Source organism: Astatotilapia calliptera, chromosome 9, assembly GCF_964374335.1.
Source record: "Astatotilapia calliptera chromosome 9, fAstCal68.1, whole genome shotgun sequence".
Classification (NCBI taxonomy): domain Eukaryota; kingdom Metazoa; phylum Chordata; class Actinopteri; order Cichliformes; family Cichlidae; genus Astatotilapia; species Astatotilapia calliptera.
The window spans coordinates 13,728,734-13,745,817 of NC_137430.1; the positions used below are offsets into that span (position 1 = coordinate 13,728,734).

The 17,084-nt window shown below is 41.3% G+C and overlaps 2 protein-coding genes across 2 annotated transcripts; one reads left to right on the forward strand and one right to left on the reverse strand.

Moving 5' to 3' along the window:
* The first annotated feature begins 3,361 nt into the window (after positions 1-3,361).
* On the forward strand, positions 3,362-14,590 carry ipo4 (importin 4). Its single transcript, XM_080305961.1, has 30 exons — positions 3,362-3,730; positions 4,025-4,111; positions 4,199-4,278; positions 4,359-4,400; positions 4,500-4,629; positions 5,363-5,542; positions 5,708-5,773; positions 5,854-5,955; positions 6,079-6,162; positions 6,814-6,969; positions 7,091-7,144; positions 7,245-7,354; positions 7,469-7,577; positions 7,916-8,045; positions 8,201-8,314; positions 8,535-8,648; positions 8,773-8,896; positions 9,119-9,230; positions 9,321-9,442; positions 9,526-9,603; positions 9,824-9,881; positions 10,522-10,627; positions 10,883-11,076; positions 11,206-11,256; positions 11,462-11,587; positions 12,535-12,761; positions 12,884-13,016; positions 13,166-13,270; positions 13,662-13,731; positions 13,914-14,590. The coding sequence occupies exons 1-30, from the start codon at positions 3,665-3,667 to the stop codon at positions 14,042-14,044; spliced, it is 3,261 nt and encodes a 1,086-aa protein (XP_080162087.1). The 5' UTR covers positions 3,362-3,664; the 3' UTR covers positions 14,045-14,590.
* LOC145430925 (uncharacterized) lies at positions 13,487-15,972 on the reverse strand. Its single transcript, XM_080305964.1, has 4 exons — positions 15,683-15,972; positions 15,494-15,593; positions 15,264-15,393; positions 13,487-14,793 (listed from the first exon to the last, which is right to left on the reverse strand). The coding sequence occupies exons 1-4, from the start codon at positions 15,808-15,810 to the stop codon at positions 14,696-14,698; spliced, it is 456 nt and encodes a 151-aa protein (XP_080162090.1). The 5' UTR covers positions 15,811-15,972; the 3' UTR covers positions 13,487-14,695.
* Between the last annotated feature and the right edge of the window lie 1,112 nt (positions 15,973-17,084).

Genomic DNA, 17,084 nt, shown 5'->3' on the forward strand with positions numbered 1-17,084 from the left:
CCCCTGGGATTACTCTTATCAATTATCCCATCCATCACCTGGTTGAAATCCCCAGCCAATATCACCTGCCCCACATGATCCCCTATTATCTTATTAATTTTGTGAAAAAAAACTGGCTCTTCCTTATTAGGTGCATAAATATTGCACAAAACTGTTCGAACCCCATTAATTAAGGCCTCCAAGCATATAATGCGTCCTTCGTCATCATTATACTTCTTCAGCAACACGAAGCTTAATTTCTTATTAACAAGGATCAATACACCATTTCGTTTACTCGAATATGAACTATGAAAAACGGAGCCCACCCAGTCTCGTTTAAATTTTTTCGCCTCTTCTTCCCCCGCAATGTGGGATTCCTGAATAAACGCTATATCTGCATTTTTAGATTTTAAGTATGTTAGAACCTTCCTCCTCTTGATTGGGTCCCCGCATCCGTTTATGTTCCACGATATTATTTTAGTATACCTGTTCATCGCTTTCTAACAGAAATGGGGTAAGGCACACCTTGTGCGCTTTACAACACAACACAAATATATGCATAGGCACTCAATATTACAAAACCCATCTGGTCTTATCAAACTAGCCGTCATTAAAAACAAACAAAAAAAACAAACAAACCTGAACAAAACCAACACCCTTCTTTGCATAGCAACTCTGAACAACGTTGCTAAGCGCCCCCTCCCTCCCCTCCTACCCAAGCCTAACTAACTTTAGCTTGAGACCCCAAACTGCTCGTGGTCCGTGAGACACGCTAATCATCCGACAGCAGCACCACCGCCACAGCCCCATTGTGCCCATTGTTTGTTTGTTACCTTATTTCAAAATCCACATACACTACTCCGATCTGTTACATCATGTCCCGCATTCCTCTAAGTCGACTCCTGCAGAAATTTCTCGGCCTCTTTTCCGTCTTTGAATGCTTTCTTTTGTCCGTTCCACGTGAAAACGAGCGTTGCAGGATACATCAGCCTATGCTTCACTTGTAGCTCCCGAAGACGCCTCTTCACCGGGTTGAATGCCTTCCTCTTCTCCGCCAGCTCCTTTGTAACATCTTCAAAAAAGGATAGCTTGGAGCCTTGCCAATCGACTCCACGCCTCTCTCTGGCCACCCGAAGCACTTTCTCCCTAGCAGATGAACGTAGAAAGCGGACATGTATCACCCTGGGAGGCTCGTTAGGCTCCGGCATTGGCACCGGGGAACGGTGGGCACGTTCAATTTCAAATTCACTTCCAGAAAGCTCAAATGCTTTGGCCAGTATCTCCATCACATATTTGTCCACGTTCCCGGGTGTCTCCACCCCTTCTTTGAGTCCAATGATCCGTACATTATTCCTCCTGCTACGGTTTTCAAGGTCCTCCACTCGCGACCACAACGCGTCCATCCTCTTCTGGAATTTGTCCACTTTTGCCTCGGTAAGCACGCTGGCATCTTCCATGTCTGATATACGTTGTTCCGCCTCCCCTAACCTCACTTTTATATCTTCCACCGAATCTTTCAATTCTTTAGTGGCCTCTTTAATAGTGGTGACATCTTTTGCTACGACCTGAAGAGTAGCGTTCATCTTCTTAATTTCTTCAAAAATGTCTTTTTTGCTCTCGCTCCCTATACCGTCCTCAACTACTGGAGAGGCGGCCTCAGATGCAGATGCACTTTCGGGTGGTTCCGGAGCGAGGCTAATGCTAGCTTGCTTCTTCCTCGTGGTAGCTCCCTTAAAAAAGTTTGCTTTGTTGTTACCTGCCATTTTCCAAAGACGGTAATCCTTGAAAAGCTTCAAAGTCCACAAAGGGTGTCCAATTTACGACTACAGCTGGAGTGTATGTTTCCAGATTCAGAACATTAATCAACAGGCTTTAGGAGCGCCTCTAGTGTGCGGCCATCTTCTTCGGCGGTCCCACGTGACTCCAACATGTCTACATTATTAAATCATGATGGGAAAAGTTCTACTGAAGGAATAAGCCTAGAATGTTTAAAAATACCGATGTTTACTCACTTGATGTAGAAGAGGACATATGCCTGCTGGTTGAGAACGGTCCTAATGTCACTGACTGACACGGACGAGTCATTCATCTGAAACCAGTGCCCATTGCTGGCCTGTGAGACAGAATGAGAGAGATGTGACACAGCAGATTCAGTTTCTGAATTGAATTTGAGCTAAAAAGAAGAATCTTATGGCTATATAGGGGTCTTTTTTTTTTCTTTCAATGCATACAAAGTATTTTTCTCTGTTTGCATTCAGTTTTCTGCTGAAATGTGTTGTTTATGGTGTGTGTTTGTTTGTACTACGCAACAGCAGCATTCAAACAGATTCGGGCACAGCCAGTACCTTAATATAGCAGAAATAGTGTCCAGCATGACAACTCAATTCAGAGTGAACCAGCACAGCATACAGCCTGTAGAGCTGGGGCTCCCCGTGGGACTGAGACACTGTTACTATTTCTACCATTTCTTCTTGGAGCAACCTTCACAGACACGTCTTTTCCTGTCGTTGTCCCGATGTCCAATATTTCCTCTGTAACGTGCAAATTGGAGTCCACACCACAGATGAAAATGGCCAGCTGTGCAATGTCCATCATGTCTGTACTTTCATCCACAGCAAAAGAGTATGCAATAAAGTCTTTGCTTCTTTCACACAACCGTGTTCTTAAATCAGTGGTCATCTCACAAACTTGATCAACAATCGTATTTCTGCTCAGGCTCACATTTGCCAAAATGTTTTGTCTGGACACAAGAAGTCGTACACCTAATATCAATAAAAAAGGATGATTTAGCACTAGCTGCAGCTCACAGTCTACAACTTCTCTGGTCAAATTAGCTCGAGGATGCATTTCCAAAAAATGCTCCCATGACATAACTTTTGAGTCATTCACAGGCCTATATACACACTGTACAGCTTCATGATAAAACTTTTTTTAAATATAATGAATGTGGGAAAAGCCGGTGCCCTCTGTCACACCCAATTTGGGATGAATCAGTGATGTACCATTTCAAATTCAGCTTCGCATCATTTTGCTTTTTTTTTTTGTTTGTTTGAATTATTTCGTTGTTTTTACTCTTGCTTAAATAAAAACATTTCATATATAAATCTGATGCAGAAAAGACAACATCACCTGCATCCAGGAAATGACAGAGTGCTTTGAAACACTGGATTTTCCCAGAAAACAGAAAGTCATTTCATGCCGGTGGTGTCAAATTTAATGAAGTTGGGTTTTTCTTCCCCAGTTCTATTTCACCGAACTGCAAACAGGCCAGAAATTCCCGTTCAGTTTCTCAGATATGAGGATTTGAACGCGTTGTATTGGGCCTCCTAACCACATGAAGGCGCTGTTTGTTTCAGTAATACTGAAAAATCCTGAAATCTGCTGGTCCCTTTAACGCAACTCACATGGAACTCCTGGCCGGTTCTGCCTCGCGTGCTGGCAGTTGCAGCGTTCGTGGACCGGACCGAGCTTAGATATTGTCACCTATCAGTCTTCCTTTTTCGTTTCGCACTTTAAAATCGAATTTTCCCAAAAGGAAAATCTGTAGCTTGCTTTTAGAACTACCAAGTGACATATTTGACAGGTGTCGCATTGGGAAGAAGGCACACAACTCGTTTTATGTACGAGTCTGTCAACGTCAACTAACAGTACCGCTCACAAAACGGTTATCTGAGGGGTGACAGAGATGACAGAAGAGCTCGAGCAGATTCTTTCGCAGCTCACACAGCCTGATAATGCAATTATTCAGCAGGTAACGTCACAAATAATTTTATTAAAGTTAACGTTAGCCTTACTTTGCCCGGCTATAAGTGAACTTTTTGAAATGGCTGCTGGAGATAAGCTAGCTGATGTTTGTTAAGGTTTGGTTAGCTAACTGTTAAACCACTGGTACTGATATTTAGGACCACTGGGTTGTTATATTAGCAGTTTACTGCCTGAATAGTTGGTACCTTAATTAAAAACCAGGCTTAGGTTGTGAGTCAGTTGGTGAGCTGTTATTTCTTTGTGGCACCCACCACAGACAATCTCTTTTGTCCTCTTTTAGGCCACAGCCCAGCTGAAACAGGCGTTCAAAGACCCAGCTATTATTCCAGGCTTGTGTGCGGTCATGAGTGGCTCCCAAAACCCTCAGGTACTATATACCTTTTATTATTTTATCCTCTAGTGTGTGTGTGAAAAGAATGCCCATCTTTGTAAACATTTGGCATCCAACATGCAGATCCGTCAGTCAGCTGCAGTGATGCTGAGGCTGAGGGTGAAGAAACACTGGAAGAAGATCAGCCCTAATGACAGAGAGAGGTTTGAGTTTTACTTTTCTTTCACACTACCAGCTTTCATAGTTTAAACTCTGCTGTGATGTTTGCGTTTTATTCACACAGTCTGAAGGCAGTGGTGCTGCAGGCTTTCATGCAGGAAACAGAGTAAGAAAATGCTGCACTTACTGTTTTGCATTCTGTAGATATAGACCTACACATTTGAGCTGTCATGAGCCGTTGTTTCTCTGTTTATTTTCTTTGCAGGCACACGGTGCAGCATTCACTCTCCCAGCTGTGCGCTGTAATGGTTAAACATGAGACACCAGACCGTTGGCCTGCCCTGCTCCAGCTTCTCAATCAGTCCACCAAGAGCAGCAACCCTCATGACAGACAGGTAGCCTGATCAAGCACCAGATAGGAGTTCAGATTAGTTTAATGTATTTACAAGTGTAACATGATGATAGATGCACATGTCTGGACTAGTTCATAACCTGTGTTAGCTATAGCTTAAAGCAAGGATGTCACACACATTTTGCATTGTGGGCCACATAAAGCTGACTTTGATTTTAAGTGATACACACCAGTGAAAGTTTAACTACACATTTAATCTGTAATATAGCTTAACATAAGAAAAAGAAGTGCAGTTTTAACTGTATGTCTCAGGTTTTCTACATGATAATAACAAATGATGCTTTAGTTAATGAAAGACAATTGCCAGTATAGCTCATTGGGCTTAATTTGTAAGAAGTAAATGTGTAAAAAATGGTAGCTCATTGCCCAGACTGTTCAGTAAGTTTTTGTTAATTCACAGAAAATATACTGTTTGTTCTATGTTTTCCCTGCTTGTTACCTTGTGTCTAAACAAACAAAAAACAGATTTCCAAACAGGTCAATTTCTGTCTTTTTTTCCCTCTGGTTTAGTATAAATGGGTGAAGTCTGTAAAGGTTAGAAAACATACAGTTAAAAGTGCAAAGTTTATATCCCCCTTTACATTTTTTTCAGCTGTATTAGGCTGGCCAATTCTGGTTCTCAGGCCTTATGTTTGAAACATTTGGGTTAAAGTCTCATATTTTATTACAATTTGTGCATAGTTTAATCACTAGAAATATCGTAATTTTTTTGCCAGGTTGGACTCCTGCTGCTGAACAAGGTGATCGAATCCAACCCTGAGCCTTTCAAGCCCCACTACTGCCAGCTCCTGCAGCTGCTTCGTAGTGTGCTGGAAGACCACAACAACCCTACAGCTCTGTACTATTGCATCCTCACCCTCACAGCCATAACAGAATTCATTGGCACAGAAGAGATGGTGAGGCAAACCAACATTTCAGGCAATGTGCAGACATTGAAACTATTCCACAAGAGATTTGTTTATAATTGCACTGCATGTGATCCGTTACAACTTAAGTTGAAATAATTTTCAAAAATCTAGAAGTATTTTGTCACAACTCAATAACATCTTGCTCTCTTATAGCACCTGATGCGTTCCATCCTCCCAAATCTGATTGTTGCCCTGAAATGTCTCATCAAGGCTGATCAGGTAAATTCTAGCAAATGCTTTTGTACCTAATGTGTTGATAAATACCTACTAAATTATTACTTCTGTCTCTCCCTTCACAGAACCAAGCCAGTGAGGCCATGGAGGTGTTTAATGAGCTCATGGAGAGTGAGGTGTCCGTTATCGTCCCACATGTTGCTGACGTTGTCCGCTTCTTCTTGGAGGTACGACCTAATTGTGTGAATTCTGTTTGATATTCTAAATTTTATTCATTTTTTTAAGCTGACAAGTGATGTTTGGTACCTGAATGCTCAGAGGGTTTTACATGTGCTTTCTGCTTGTGTTAGGTCGGCAGTGACACCAATCTGAGTGACTCTCTGCGAGTGAAAGCGCTCTCTTGCGTCACCTTCCTCATCAAGTTGAAGAGTAAGGTGAGTCATCCACCAGCTCTTTAAATATCTGCCTTATGTGTGTGTGTGTATGTGGAGTTGTAGAGCATATGAGAATCTTATGGGTCTGTCAAAAGACATGACTGCTTGTCTTGTCTTTTCTTGACACCAAACGTAGTGTTTACCACTGATAGCCATCCTAAAAAAAGCAACGAAAACATTCAAAATTCACAAATTAAAGTTAACACTGTTCTCACACATTTTATTATGTGCAGTTTAGTCATTATAATTTATAGAATTTAGAGAATAATTAAAAATACTAAGCTGTGACTTGACAAAATTATATATGTCATAAGTATAGGTCATCTGATTTTGGACCTTCTAGGAAGAGACGGTTTGTCTACAAGATTTTCTTTGTATTCGATTAAAATGAATAAATGAGTGTTTTCTGGGAATGGGACTAGTTATGCAAAATGAATTAAACTGACTGTAAAAACAAAGTGCAATCTCTTGTGACACATAACTGAATAAAAGCGGATTTACATAATGGATACTCCTTGTACTCCCAGCAGCTGGGAACTGGTTTGGTTTTTATTGGATACTTATTGGTGGAGTATCACATAGCTTTAAAATGTACGGAATATAAAAGTTGGATGCGAAATTTGAAATAATATATTTTTCTAATCTTCACAGACTGTGCTGAAGCAGAAGCTCCTGAGCCCAATCCTGCAGGCCATTTTCCCTGTACTGACTGCAGCTCCACCTCCGGGTGAGCAGGACCCAGAAGATGAAGAGGACGACAGCGGAGATGGAACAGATAATGAAAGTCCCAAACACTGTGCTGCTCAGGTGTTTAACTATTTTGATATAAATTGTGCTTTTTTGTTGTTTTTTTATCAAAGAAGTTCACTTTGCAGGAGCTTAAAGTAATTTTGAATAAGATTTGACCTGTTCTTTTGTCTGTTTTCAGATTATTGACACTATGGCTCTTCATATGCCTCCAGAGAAACTGTTCCAACAACTGGTAGGTCATATAGATTTGGAATAACTCTGATCCCTGGCTGTTGTATCTGCTTTCTGATAGTGTGTTAAATTGTTTTGTTTTGTTTTGTTGTTTGTAATAGATGCCCCTTACTCAGACCTGCCTTGCCAGTGAAAATCCATATCAGAGGAAGGGAGGCCTCATGTGTCTTGCTGTGCTGGCTGAAGGGTGTGCAGACCACATACGCACTAAGTACGAACGCTTGACATGAAATAAGTGTATATATGTTGTTGATATGTGTTCAAATCTATACATGCAGTTTGATTTTGACAATGTCTAAACATTCTTTGTGTATCTGTGTGGTAGGATTTTAAAATCAGTGCTGCAAACAGTATGTCAGAGTCTTTCAGACAGCAGTGAGGTGGTACGCAGTGCAGGCCTTTTTGCCCTTGGACAATTCTCTGAACATTTACAGGTGAGTCAGAACACCTCAGTGGGAAAAGCTGTTTTTCTGTTTATTTTTGGTTTTCAAGCCTTTAAAATCTGGTTCTTTGGGGTTTATACCTGGAATGAAGTGCTTGCATGTTTTATTCTATTTGTGACACAGTATGCTCAGTTTAGACCTTATTTACAACGGGAACTGTGTGTGAAGGAATGGACAGAAGTTATCATAAGATGTTGCATGCTATAGGATGTACTTAAAGTGTCACTTATCTCAAACCTGATCTATATGGATGTGTATAGTTTTTTCCACAATAAAACGAAGAACTATTCTCAGTTTCTTTTTCTAAATTTTCCTTCTTTGCTTTCCAGCCTGAAGTGAGCACATATTGTTCAGAATTGATGCCTTTGTTGCTGGGATACCTTTCTTCGTTGAACCAGGCCAAGGTTGGCCACGTCACGAAAGCGTTTTACGCCCTAGAGAACTTCATGGAGAACCTAGGTAAAATATCTCCCCAGAGACAAGCACAGTAAAAGTCACACAACTTCCCTACAAGGGGAGAAATTACCAAAATGTTCTGCAAACCAAAAACTATTGTTAAACAAAACAAAAAGTCACCTTCTTTTCATCATCTCTCATTTTGGTTTTACAAACAGGAGCTGATATTGAGCCCTATCTGCCCACTCTGATGGAGACGATGCTTTCTGCTCTGAACAACACTGATAACCTCAAGATAAAAGAACTGGCAGTGTCTGCTATCGGTGCCATAGGTAACTGAATGTCAGGGTTTTATACATTAACCAGTAAAAAAAAAAGAGTTCTAGTTTTCTGACTGACTGTGTAAGATAATAGTTCAATAAACATCCTCAATTATTTGTTCTTCCAGTGTCAAATACAGAAAGATAGAAAGACAAGCTATTATGACATTAAATCTTATCTCTTAAATGAAAACTAACCTAATCTCTCAACTACCTCAAATGACTTTAACAGCCAATGCTGCCAAGGAGCTGCTGGTTCCCTACTTCACCCCAGTTATTGAAAGTTTGAAGGGCTTTCTGACCACCACCACAGAGGAAATGAGGTCTCTACAAACTCAGTCTTTGGGTTGGTAAACTTCAAAATTCTCTCTAAACTAAAAAGTTTTCTTTTGAGATCAGGAAACATTTTAACCACACGTTCCCTGGTAGTTTCTGTAGGCTCTGTCTCACTGTTTTATTGTTGCTGTCAGATACTCTCTCTGTTCTGGCCCGCACCATTGGCAAAGATGTCTTCAGTCCTCTTGCTGCTGAGTGTGTTCAACTGGGCCTCAACCTCACCAATACCATTGATGACCCTGACCTAAGACGCTGCACGTATGTTACAACTCTTTATTGAACAAAGCAAACATTCAAGAAGTCAACGTTGTGATTCAAAACACATTTTTAACTAGTCCTCATTTCATTCCCTGCTAAAAGATCTCTCCCTGCTGTCAGAGCTTTATTATTGTGTTGTTGTGGTCTTCATAAATAGTAGTACAGAAAAGCTCCAGCTTACCTGTTGGTTGTCCTTCACCTCTCTGTCGCTCCATCTTTCAGGTACAGCCTCTATTCTGCTGTATCCATAGTCACCCCTGATTGCCTGACTCCTCACCTCACTGCCATAACAACTGTAATGCTGTATGCTCTGAAGTCCAGTGAAGGCGTCACGGTAGAAACTATTACTGTAGCACTTGTGTTTGAAATATTCTCAATTAAAACGAATGTTTCAATTTCCCACTTCCTATTTTGTTGTTTTCAGGCACATCTTGAGGAGGACAAGGCGTTTGTTCTGCTGGACGATGATGACGATGAAAATGACGAAAAAGATACAGAGATTTTTTTAGAAGATGACAAAGGGACAGATATCCATGATGTGGCTGGGTAAGGCTCACATACTTGCACACACACGTAGTTCATGTTCATCCAAATACTCACACTGAAAACCCAATGTGTCCATGTCTTAGGTTCAGTGTGGAGAATGCCTACATTGACGAAAAGGAGGATGCCTGCGAGGCACTAGGAGAGATTGCCTTCAATGCTGGGTAAAACTTCGTAACTTCTTCTTTTCTTTTTTTTTTTCTTTTTTTTTTTTTTTTAAACCTTCAGTGATGGGAATTTAACAGAGATTAACACACATGGATAAATGTACTTAATAAGAATAAAAAATTAGGAAGTGTTCTAAAACTTGTGTCCCATGCGAGACATTTTAGATGTGAACATGTGTGTAATTTTTGCTCTTGTTGCTGTGGTTTCCCCTGACAGTGTTGCCTTCCAGCCCTTCCTGGAGTCCAGCTTCCAGCAGGTTTATGAGATGAGAGATGTAAGTGGCTCCGGTTGGCTGGTTGACCAAATATCCCTCTCGTTTAATGTGCTGTGAAGGGCACTTTGTGGTCTGTAATTGTGCATCTAGTTATAAATGACCGTCTATAGGTTAATTGATAATGTTGATTTGAATCCTGCCTTATATTGTTATCTTTGGTCAGTTTTAAAAGCTATTTTCACAGATATAAAAATGTTTTACTATTTCCCTTGATAAGCTTTAACAAAGGTGAGGCAGCTAAAACAATCTTCTAACAGTATATAGACTACTGCTAAATACATTGTAAGAGACTGTAAGTTGTGGCTAATAAACATTAAAGACCCTTTCCTTAAAAAAAAAACAAACAAACACATTTATGCTTTGGCAAGGTGATCAAATGTTTTCCTGCTAGCTGTTGTGCCTATATCATTTTATTAATACCTTACTTTTTCACACGATATGTTGGTACTGCTGTGAGAAAAATGTGGCATTACAGTATCCCTTTTTTTAGGGGTCAATCCTTGTTGGTTCTGCCATAATGCCAGGGTCCCTCATACTTTATCTTCCTTTAACTTCAGGAGGGTCATACTTGCATTGAACCTGTCACGTCTGTCAGCCCCACCCAGTAAGCTGTAGTATTCTCTCTTACTTTTCTCCCCAGTTTCCCCATGAGGATGTTCGCAGGGCAGCGTTTGGAGCCATGGGGCAGTTTTGCCGAGCTCAGCACAAAGTGTGGAAGGAGAATCCCACTGAGGCCAACCAGCAGGGTATTACAGGGCACCAGCAAGCTGAATTAGGCAGTAGTATTGTCTGCTCTAGATTCAGTAACACAACCGAGGCGGATAAGACAAGTTTCTAAACAGAGATAGAAAGTTGCATATAGATTTTATATCCTGGAAAATTATATCCAGTTTCAACTTAGAAATGTGCTTTTTGTGTATAACAGGAATCAGCGCCATTGCTTTTCATACATTTTAACTTTCTTCTTCGATGTTTCTGCACATCTTTTGTCCCACACTCAGCCCTGTTGAAGTTGTTGGATATAGTGGTTCCCTGCTTTTTGGAAACGGTGCGAAGGGAGCCCGAGCGTCATGTTGTGATGGGTGTCTTGGAAAGCATGAATAGTGTCATCAAGTCCTGCAAAGAGGAGGTTTTCAAAAACCCTTCCCGCCTGAAGGAGATCAGCCATGCCATCCGCGATGTGCTCAAGAAAAAGGTGAGGGTGTGGGTGATGGATGGTTTTATTTGCTAAAACTCATTTGTCACAGATTGTTTTGCTTAGAATGAATTGTGCTTTAAAAGCCTTCCACTTTTTTTTTTCCTGTTGTTTTCTCTGCCTTCTCAGACCCCGTGTCAGGACAGCGGTGGTGATGAAGCTGATGATGAAGACCAACAGGTGCTGCAAATCAAACAGTAAACTGGATCAACACAATGCTGAATTTTTGCTGTGAAAATATCTGTCCTGATCCAAGAGCTTTAGTGTTTTCTGTGGCCCACTTTTAAATACAATGCAGTCAAAAGTAACAATACGAGTCTGTGAAGTTTTTATCTCTTTTTTCCCTCCGTATTGATTATTCCTGTTGATGTGCTGTGTGTTTCAGGCAGAGTATGATGCCATGCTCCAGGAGTTTGCAGGGGAGGGAATCCCCTTGGTGGCCGCCTCCGTTCCTGCAGACAACTTTTTCCCCTTCCTCAATGACCTGTTGCCCTTCATCATGAACAAAGCTGTGAGTCCGAATGCACTGATACATTTAGGCGTGTGACAGGAGTACTTTATACCCCAGCACCTTTTTCTTTTTTCAGATGGCAGTTTATTACAAAGCAAGTAACAGAACTAGTACCATGTGTTATCCCCTGCCATCCGTAGATGTTACAGATCTCAACTTATAAATAAATAAGAAAAAATATTTAAAAGAGAACATAAATAAAGTCACACAGTCATTTAACAAAGACTTCCAAAATTTCAATTTTATAGGTTTAACATATTTGACCCAAATATCCCAAAGTTTAAGATCAATAAAGAAAGAAAACATTTCCATAGTGTAAATATCACGTAATATATCTGTGTCAAGAGATTTATTCTAAAAGACACTTCTTCAGCTGAGTCTGAAAGGTAGAAACACACAGACGCTGTAGTTTTTACTTGCAAGGCAGAGCGCTCAGACGAGAGTGGGGGGCCCTGTGATCAGCGCTCTGTTCTTGCACTTGTCTTTATTTATACACAAGAAAAGTAATACAATAATGAAAACATTTGTTCAGTGGAATATTGATACGTGTGTGTGTGTGTGTGTGTGTGTGTGTGTGTGTGTGTGTGTGTGTGTGTGTGTGTGTGTGTTTGAATGTGGGAAGCAGCCCCTTTTCCTGGTAAGAGCTCAGAACTGCTTGTTCAGCTTCTTACTATCGCTGTGGGAAGATTCAGATAAAAATATTTGAACAAGTTTTATAAAAGAACAATCAGTTCTAAGTAATAAAAAGGTCATCATGCAGTATTCTATCACATGTAAACTTATATCATTAAAAGCTTATACTGACTACTAAGTACAATTTTCCATTGACAATCTGTCACTCTTGAACTGATTGATTTTGCTAAGCACAGAGAAATGTTTTTAATCTGGTTTGAAATCCTTTGGGAAGAGTCCCCTAATAAATCATATTTATTTACTGAATTTCATAGAAATCCTCGTGCACTGTGGCAGACCGGTCCTTCTCTGTGGGCACCATTGCAGAAATCCTCCATGCTCTCATGAGCGTGTCTGGGGGGCGGGGAGTGGCAGGCCGCCTGTCCAATCGCTTGCTTCCTGTACTGGTAGCTGGAGCGAAGGACAGTGACCCTGAGGTTCGGAACAACAGCGTGTTTGGACTGGGATGCCTGGCTCAGGCAGCTGGACCCATCGTTGTATCGTATCCTTCTTAACTGTGTGTGCTTCTGTTTGGAATAATTGTTGTGTTTGGCAGTACACATTTTATTTTGTTTTTTCAGACTAAATTAAATCCATTGCAGTCCTTAGCAAAGTCTGTCTCAGAGACTATCCCATGATGCTGTCTGTGTTTTCCAACCTGCTGTCCAAGGAATCTGACCTCAGGGTAATTGATAACCTGTGTGCTGCCCTCTGCAGGATGATCATGAGCAATGTGGATGCTGTCCCTCTGGAACAGGTTTGTTATATTAAATATTTCAGCTAATGGTTCTCACCTCTTTAGCTAAACTTAACTACAGCATATTTTCACAAGCAGGAAGCTGAGTGCAACAGTGCTGCAAAAATGTTTTCAGAATTTCAAGCAAATGACTCTTTGCTCACTGACAGGTGTTGCCAGCTTTGGTGGCTCGTCTCCCGCTCAAAGAGGACCAAGAAGAGAACAATACAGTGTTCAGCTGCCTGGCTATGCTCTACACACACAGCCCTGCTCTGGTACAGTCAAAACCACATTTACATCTGTTTACATTTCCAATGTAGAGGATGAGTTTAGATCACTGTGGTCCGTTGTCAATTGTGTTGCACAGGAAATTGTGTTTCCTTACATTTATTTTGTGTTGAAAGAAGTCTTTGATCCACATTGATTATTAAAGAGCAGCTGTTCACATGTTTAGAAAGATGCTTTGTAAGGAAAACTTCTGACCAATCATCTTTTATTAAATGTTAAATCATTTATTCTTACAATCTAACACATGCAGAAACTTTGACATGCTCTGATGTAAATCTTGAATTTCTTCACATTGTGCATTTTGTCCCTAAATGTAAAAAATATTTGAATCAGACTTTTTTTCTTAAGTTTATGTATTTTTTTTTTTATCTCTTTCAGGTCGTGAATTTAATGAAACCCATAGTTGCTGCTTCCAGTCATGTCCTAGGCAACAAGGATGTTGATAAAGGTGAAGATTTCTGCAGAATAGCAGATTGCATGTAAAAATTCCCTCGAATGAACCCTCGTGACTCAGAGCTTCACATCTGATGTTTCTTAGCATCCTGCACAGCACTCTCATCAGTATTTCGTTCTTTTGTAGTGATCTGTCTCCAGTGTTGACCTCTAACTCTGTTTGTTTCTCCTCCACAGAAAGCCAGAACATTTCAGTAGCACTCATGCAAAAGTTTGCCCAGAACCACAGTGCTGAGTTCCAAGCAGCTGTGACCTCACTTCCTGCAGAGCAGAGGGATAGTCTCAGCGCAGCCATCACTGCCTCATAGCCCACACACATAGATACATCCTTCCACTCAACAACCAGAAAAATTATACTGTAGGTGGAAAATGGGACAGTTGTGTGTCATGTTTAAGCTGGATGATCTAAGTGCAGCACTTCAGCCATTCTTCAAAAGTTATTATTACATTCAGCAGCTCTTCTTTTTATTTATTTGCTAACATGCATGCTGTGTTTACATTTTCTTATGTTAGGAGTTCTGGTTCTATTTTGATTTCCTGCTTTACTATAAATCAATTTAACCTGTGGAGAAAGATGTGTGTTCTTGCTCCTTTGAACTGCCTTATTCAGAGATTTCTTAATGTTTGTACACATGCTGAGTTATTAGTTTTGAAAACAGTTACTTTACCTTTAGTACTCTGCTGATGCTCAGAAATACAACCTGTGACCTTACAGAGCCCAAAAACTTTCACAAAACACAAATTAACAAGGACAGAAGCTTTTTACAAATGCTTCAGTAATGTAATTCTAACAAGTTATGCAATGTCAGTTCAGAAGTATTTATCACTAAATAAAACCAGTCTTGTCATAATAAGCTTTGCTGTGGACCGTTGGAGCATTCATGTTAAAACTTTCTTACAAAAAAAGGTAATCAGATGTTAAGTTTGTTCAATTTCAGTTGTACTCATTGTGTTGCTCCTCAGATCTCCCGTTGTCCCTGAGCCTGAGTAAAGCCCGGCAGCTTGTTTTCAGTGTCCAGCGCCATAGTCATCTGCACGGGTGTCAGTCCATTTTCCCCTGATGCAAACACAGAAGCACACAGAAGAATCTTTGTGAGCCCATGTGGCATTTTAACTGGAAAACTCATGTCTGAGACATAAATTCCACATATCGTCAGAGGCTCTGAGGGCTTTTAATTCTGCATTTAATTCTGCTCCTACAAGAGTAAATGAATAATTGTCATTTTGAAAAGTGGACCTGATTCCTGACAGTGCTGAGAAGTCAGGTTTTATGTGGACGCTGACGTAATGTTTGGTACGATTTTTTTGTCATTGCCTCAGGCTGTGGCACACCACTGTGATCCACATGAGTCTGACAAGTCACCCGTTATCTGAGAGGTCGCTGTGCACTGCAGTGTAGATATTGGCTAACAGTGACACAGCAAAGAAAAATCTGAATCAAGAAACCCCGAGCCAACTTGAACGGCAGCAGAAGTGAGATTATGAGCCTCACATATCAAAAGTGTGAGATTTAAACTGCTTCCAGACCTGCACACGTCTGTTTCCAGGGCAGGATATCCATTCCAGTGCGGCAGAAGGAGCGGTCAGTGTGGGCCTCGGTGCTGTACAGGACCTCCTGGAGCTGTTTGTCTCCTGGCTTCTGGGCTTTCACGCGTACCTGAAGGACAGAACAGGAAAATCACGTTGCTCTCACTGTCACCTGATTTCCACAGACTGCCATCACACCACATCCCTGCAATTGGATCTCACAGCTGTACCTCTAGGATAGTGATCTCTTTCTCCTTCAGCTTCCCTGCTTTGTTTTTCACCTGGGTCTTCTTGGTGTCAACCCAAACCACCCTCTCCTTCACCTCTGACCTGAATATACACACACATTAATAAATATTCATTAGATTGCTTCTTTAAAAACAAAATAAAAACACTTCCTCACATGGAGTGAGACTCACTCTTGGATGCCCAGATCAGCAAGTGTGGTGTCCAGGAAAGGGAAGGGCTGGTTTGCCAGGTCGGCCTGCACCTCGATGGGCAGTGTCACCGACATGGGGATATCCCGCTCCACTATGACGCGCAACATTTTGTTGTGGGACCCCGGGAGCTTCCTTTCTGCCGGTCGGTTAGCCTGCTCCACAGTTGCTGCCTCCTCCAGAGAGCGTTTTGTGTCGTCTGCTGCCAGCTTGACTTGCTGATCTGTATTTCAGGAGGCAGTGGGTTTTTACCCTCTCCCCCTTTGATCCTGTGCGTTATCTTTTAAAACTTGCTATCTGCACCTTTTGGTTCCAGCACGTCTTTATTGTTAGAGCTGTTGCTTGCTGTGTTCTTCTGCGGGGTGCTGATGATTCAGTGTTCAGCTTCTTCTGATGGTAAACGCCTCTGGAAAGCCTGAATATGTGAGCGCGTCTGATTCATACAGCGTTCTGCTCTGCCCCCCGGGCTGATATATGCAGCCAGTGTGAATGTGTGTTATGTGTCACTCAGATGTTAGGTTCATTAGACTGTCACAAGAGTGATGGACGGATGTTGGTGTTTTTAGGGCCAGGTGTATGAGCAGACCAGCTTCTGCTTTTAAATCAGGTAGAACGCGACCTCATCTTTGTGCAGTGCGTTACACATTTAATCTTTTTAACTGATTGGTGATTTCAGGCTAAATTAGTGAACTCTGTGACAAGAAAGGAAGTGAAAAAGCGACAAGGTCACTTCAGGTTCAATGTCAACAACACATTCATGACTGCTTAATGAGATAATCCATCCACCATATCTAGTCCTCCACTTATCATCGTCAGGCTTCCCCGTGTGCCCTCTGTCTCATTTCTCTGAGAGCTGAGGTGAGACAGCAGTCTTTCACATCACAGCGTCACATTTTCCGCTGTAAAGAAAAAAATGCATTCCAACTTTCAAAGTTTCAATCCTGCTGCTGTAGGACACAAACACATGACGTGTAGCATCACACCGGGCACACTGTGCGCTGTCCTGTACACTTATCTTCAGCTTTTCACTTTCCTTTGTGCAAACTTTCGTCAGTTCCTTTGATGCTGCAGGGACGTTAGACAGGGAATCTCCACTGTTAATGGCCACAGTGACAAACTATCAAAACTAATGTTGAGCAAACTATTGCACCATAAATGTTTTTGTACACAGTGGAAAACGTAGCAGTCAGCTGGCTATTCTTGTACCAAACATTATGTACAACGGACACTTCTTGGCACGATGTCACCACCTGAATGCATAGCAACAAAATTCCCATTCCAGTGTGCTGATGTGAATGAGGATTTCTGCCCTGACCTCAGCTCGGGCTTCTTGGCCTCATCGAGGTATTTGACAAGCAAGCGCTCATATCGCTATTGAGCCATG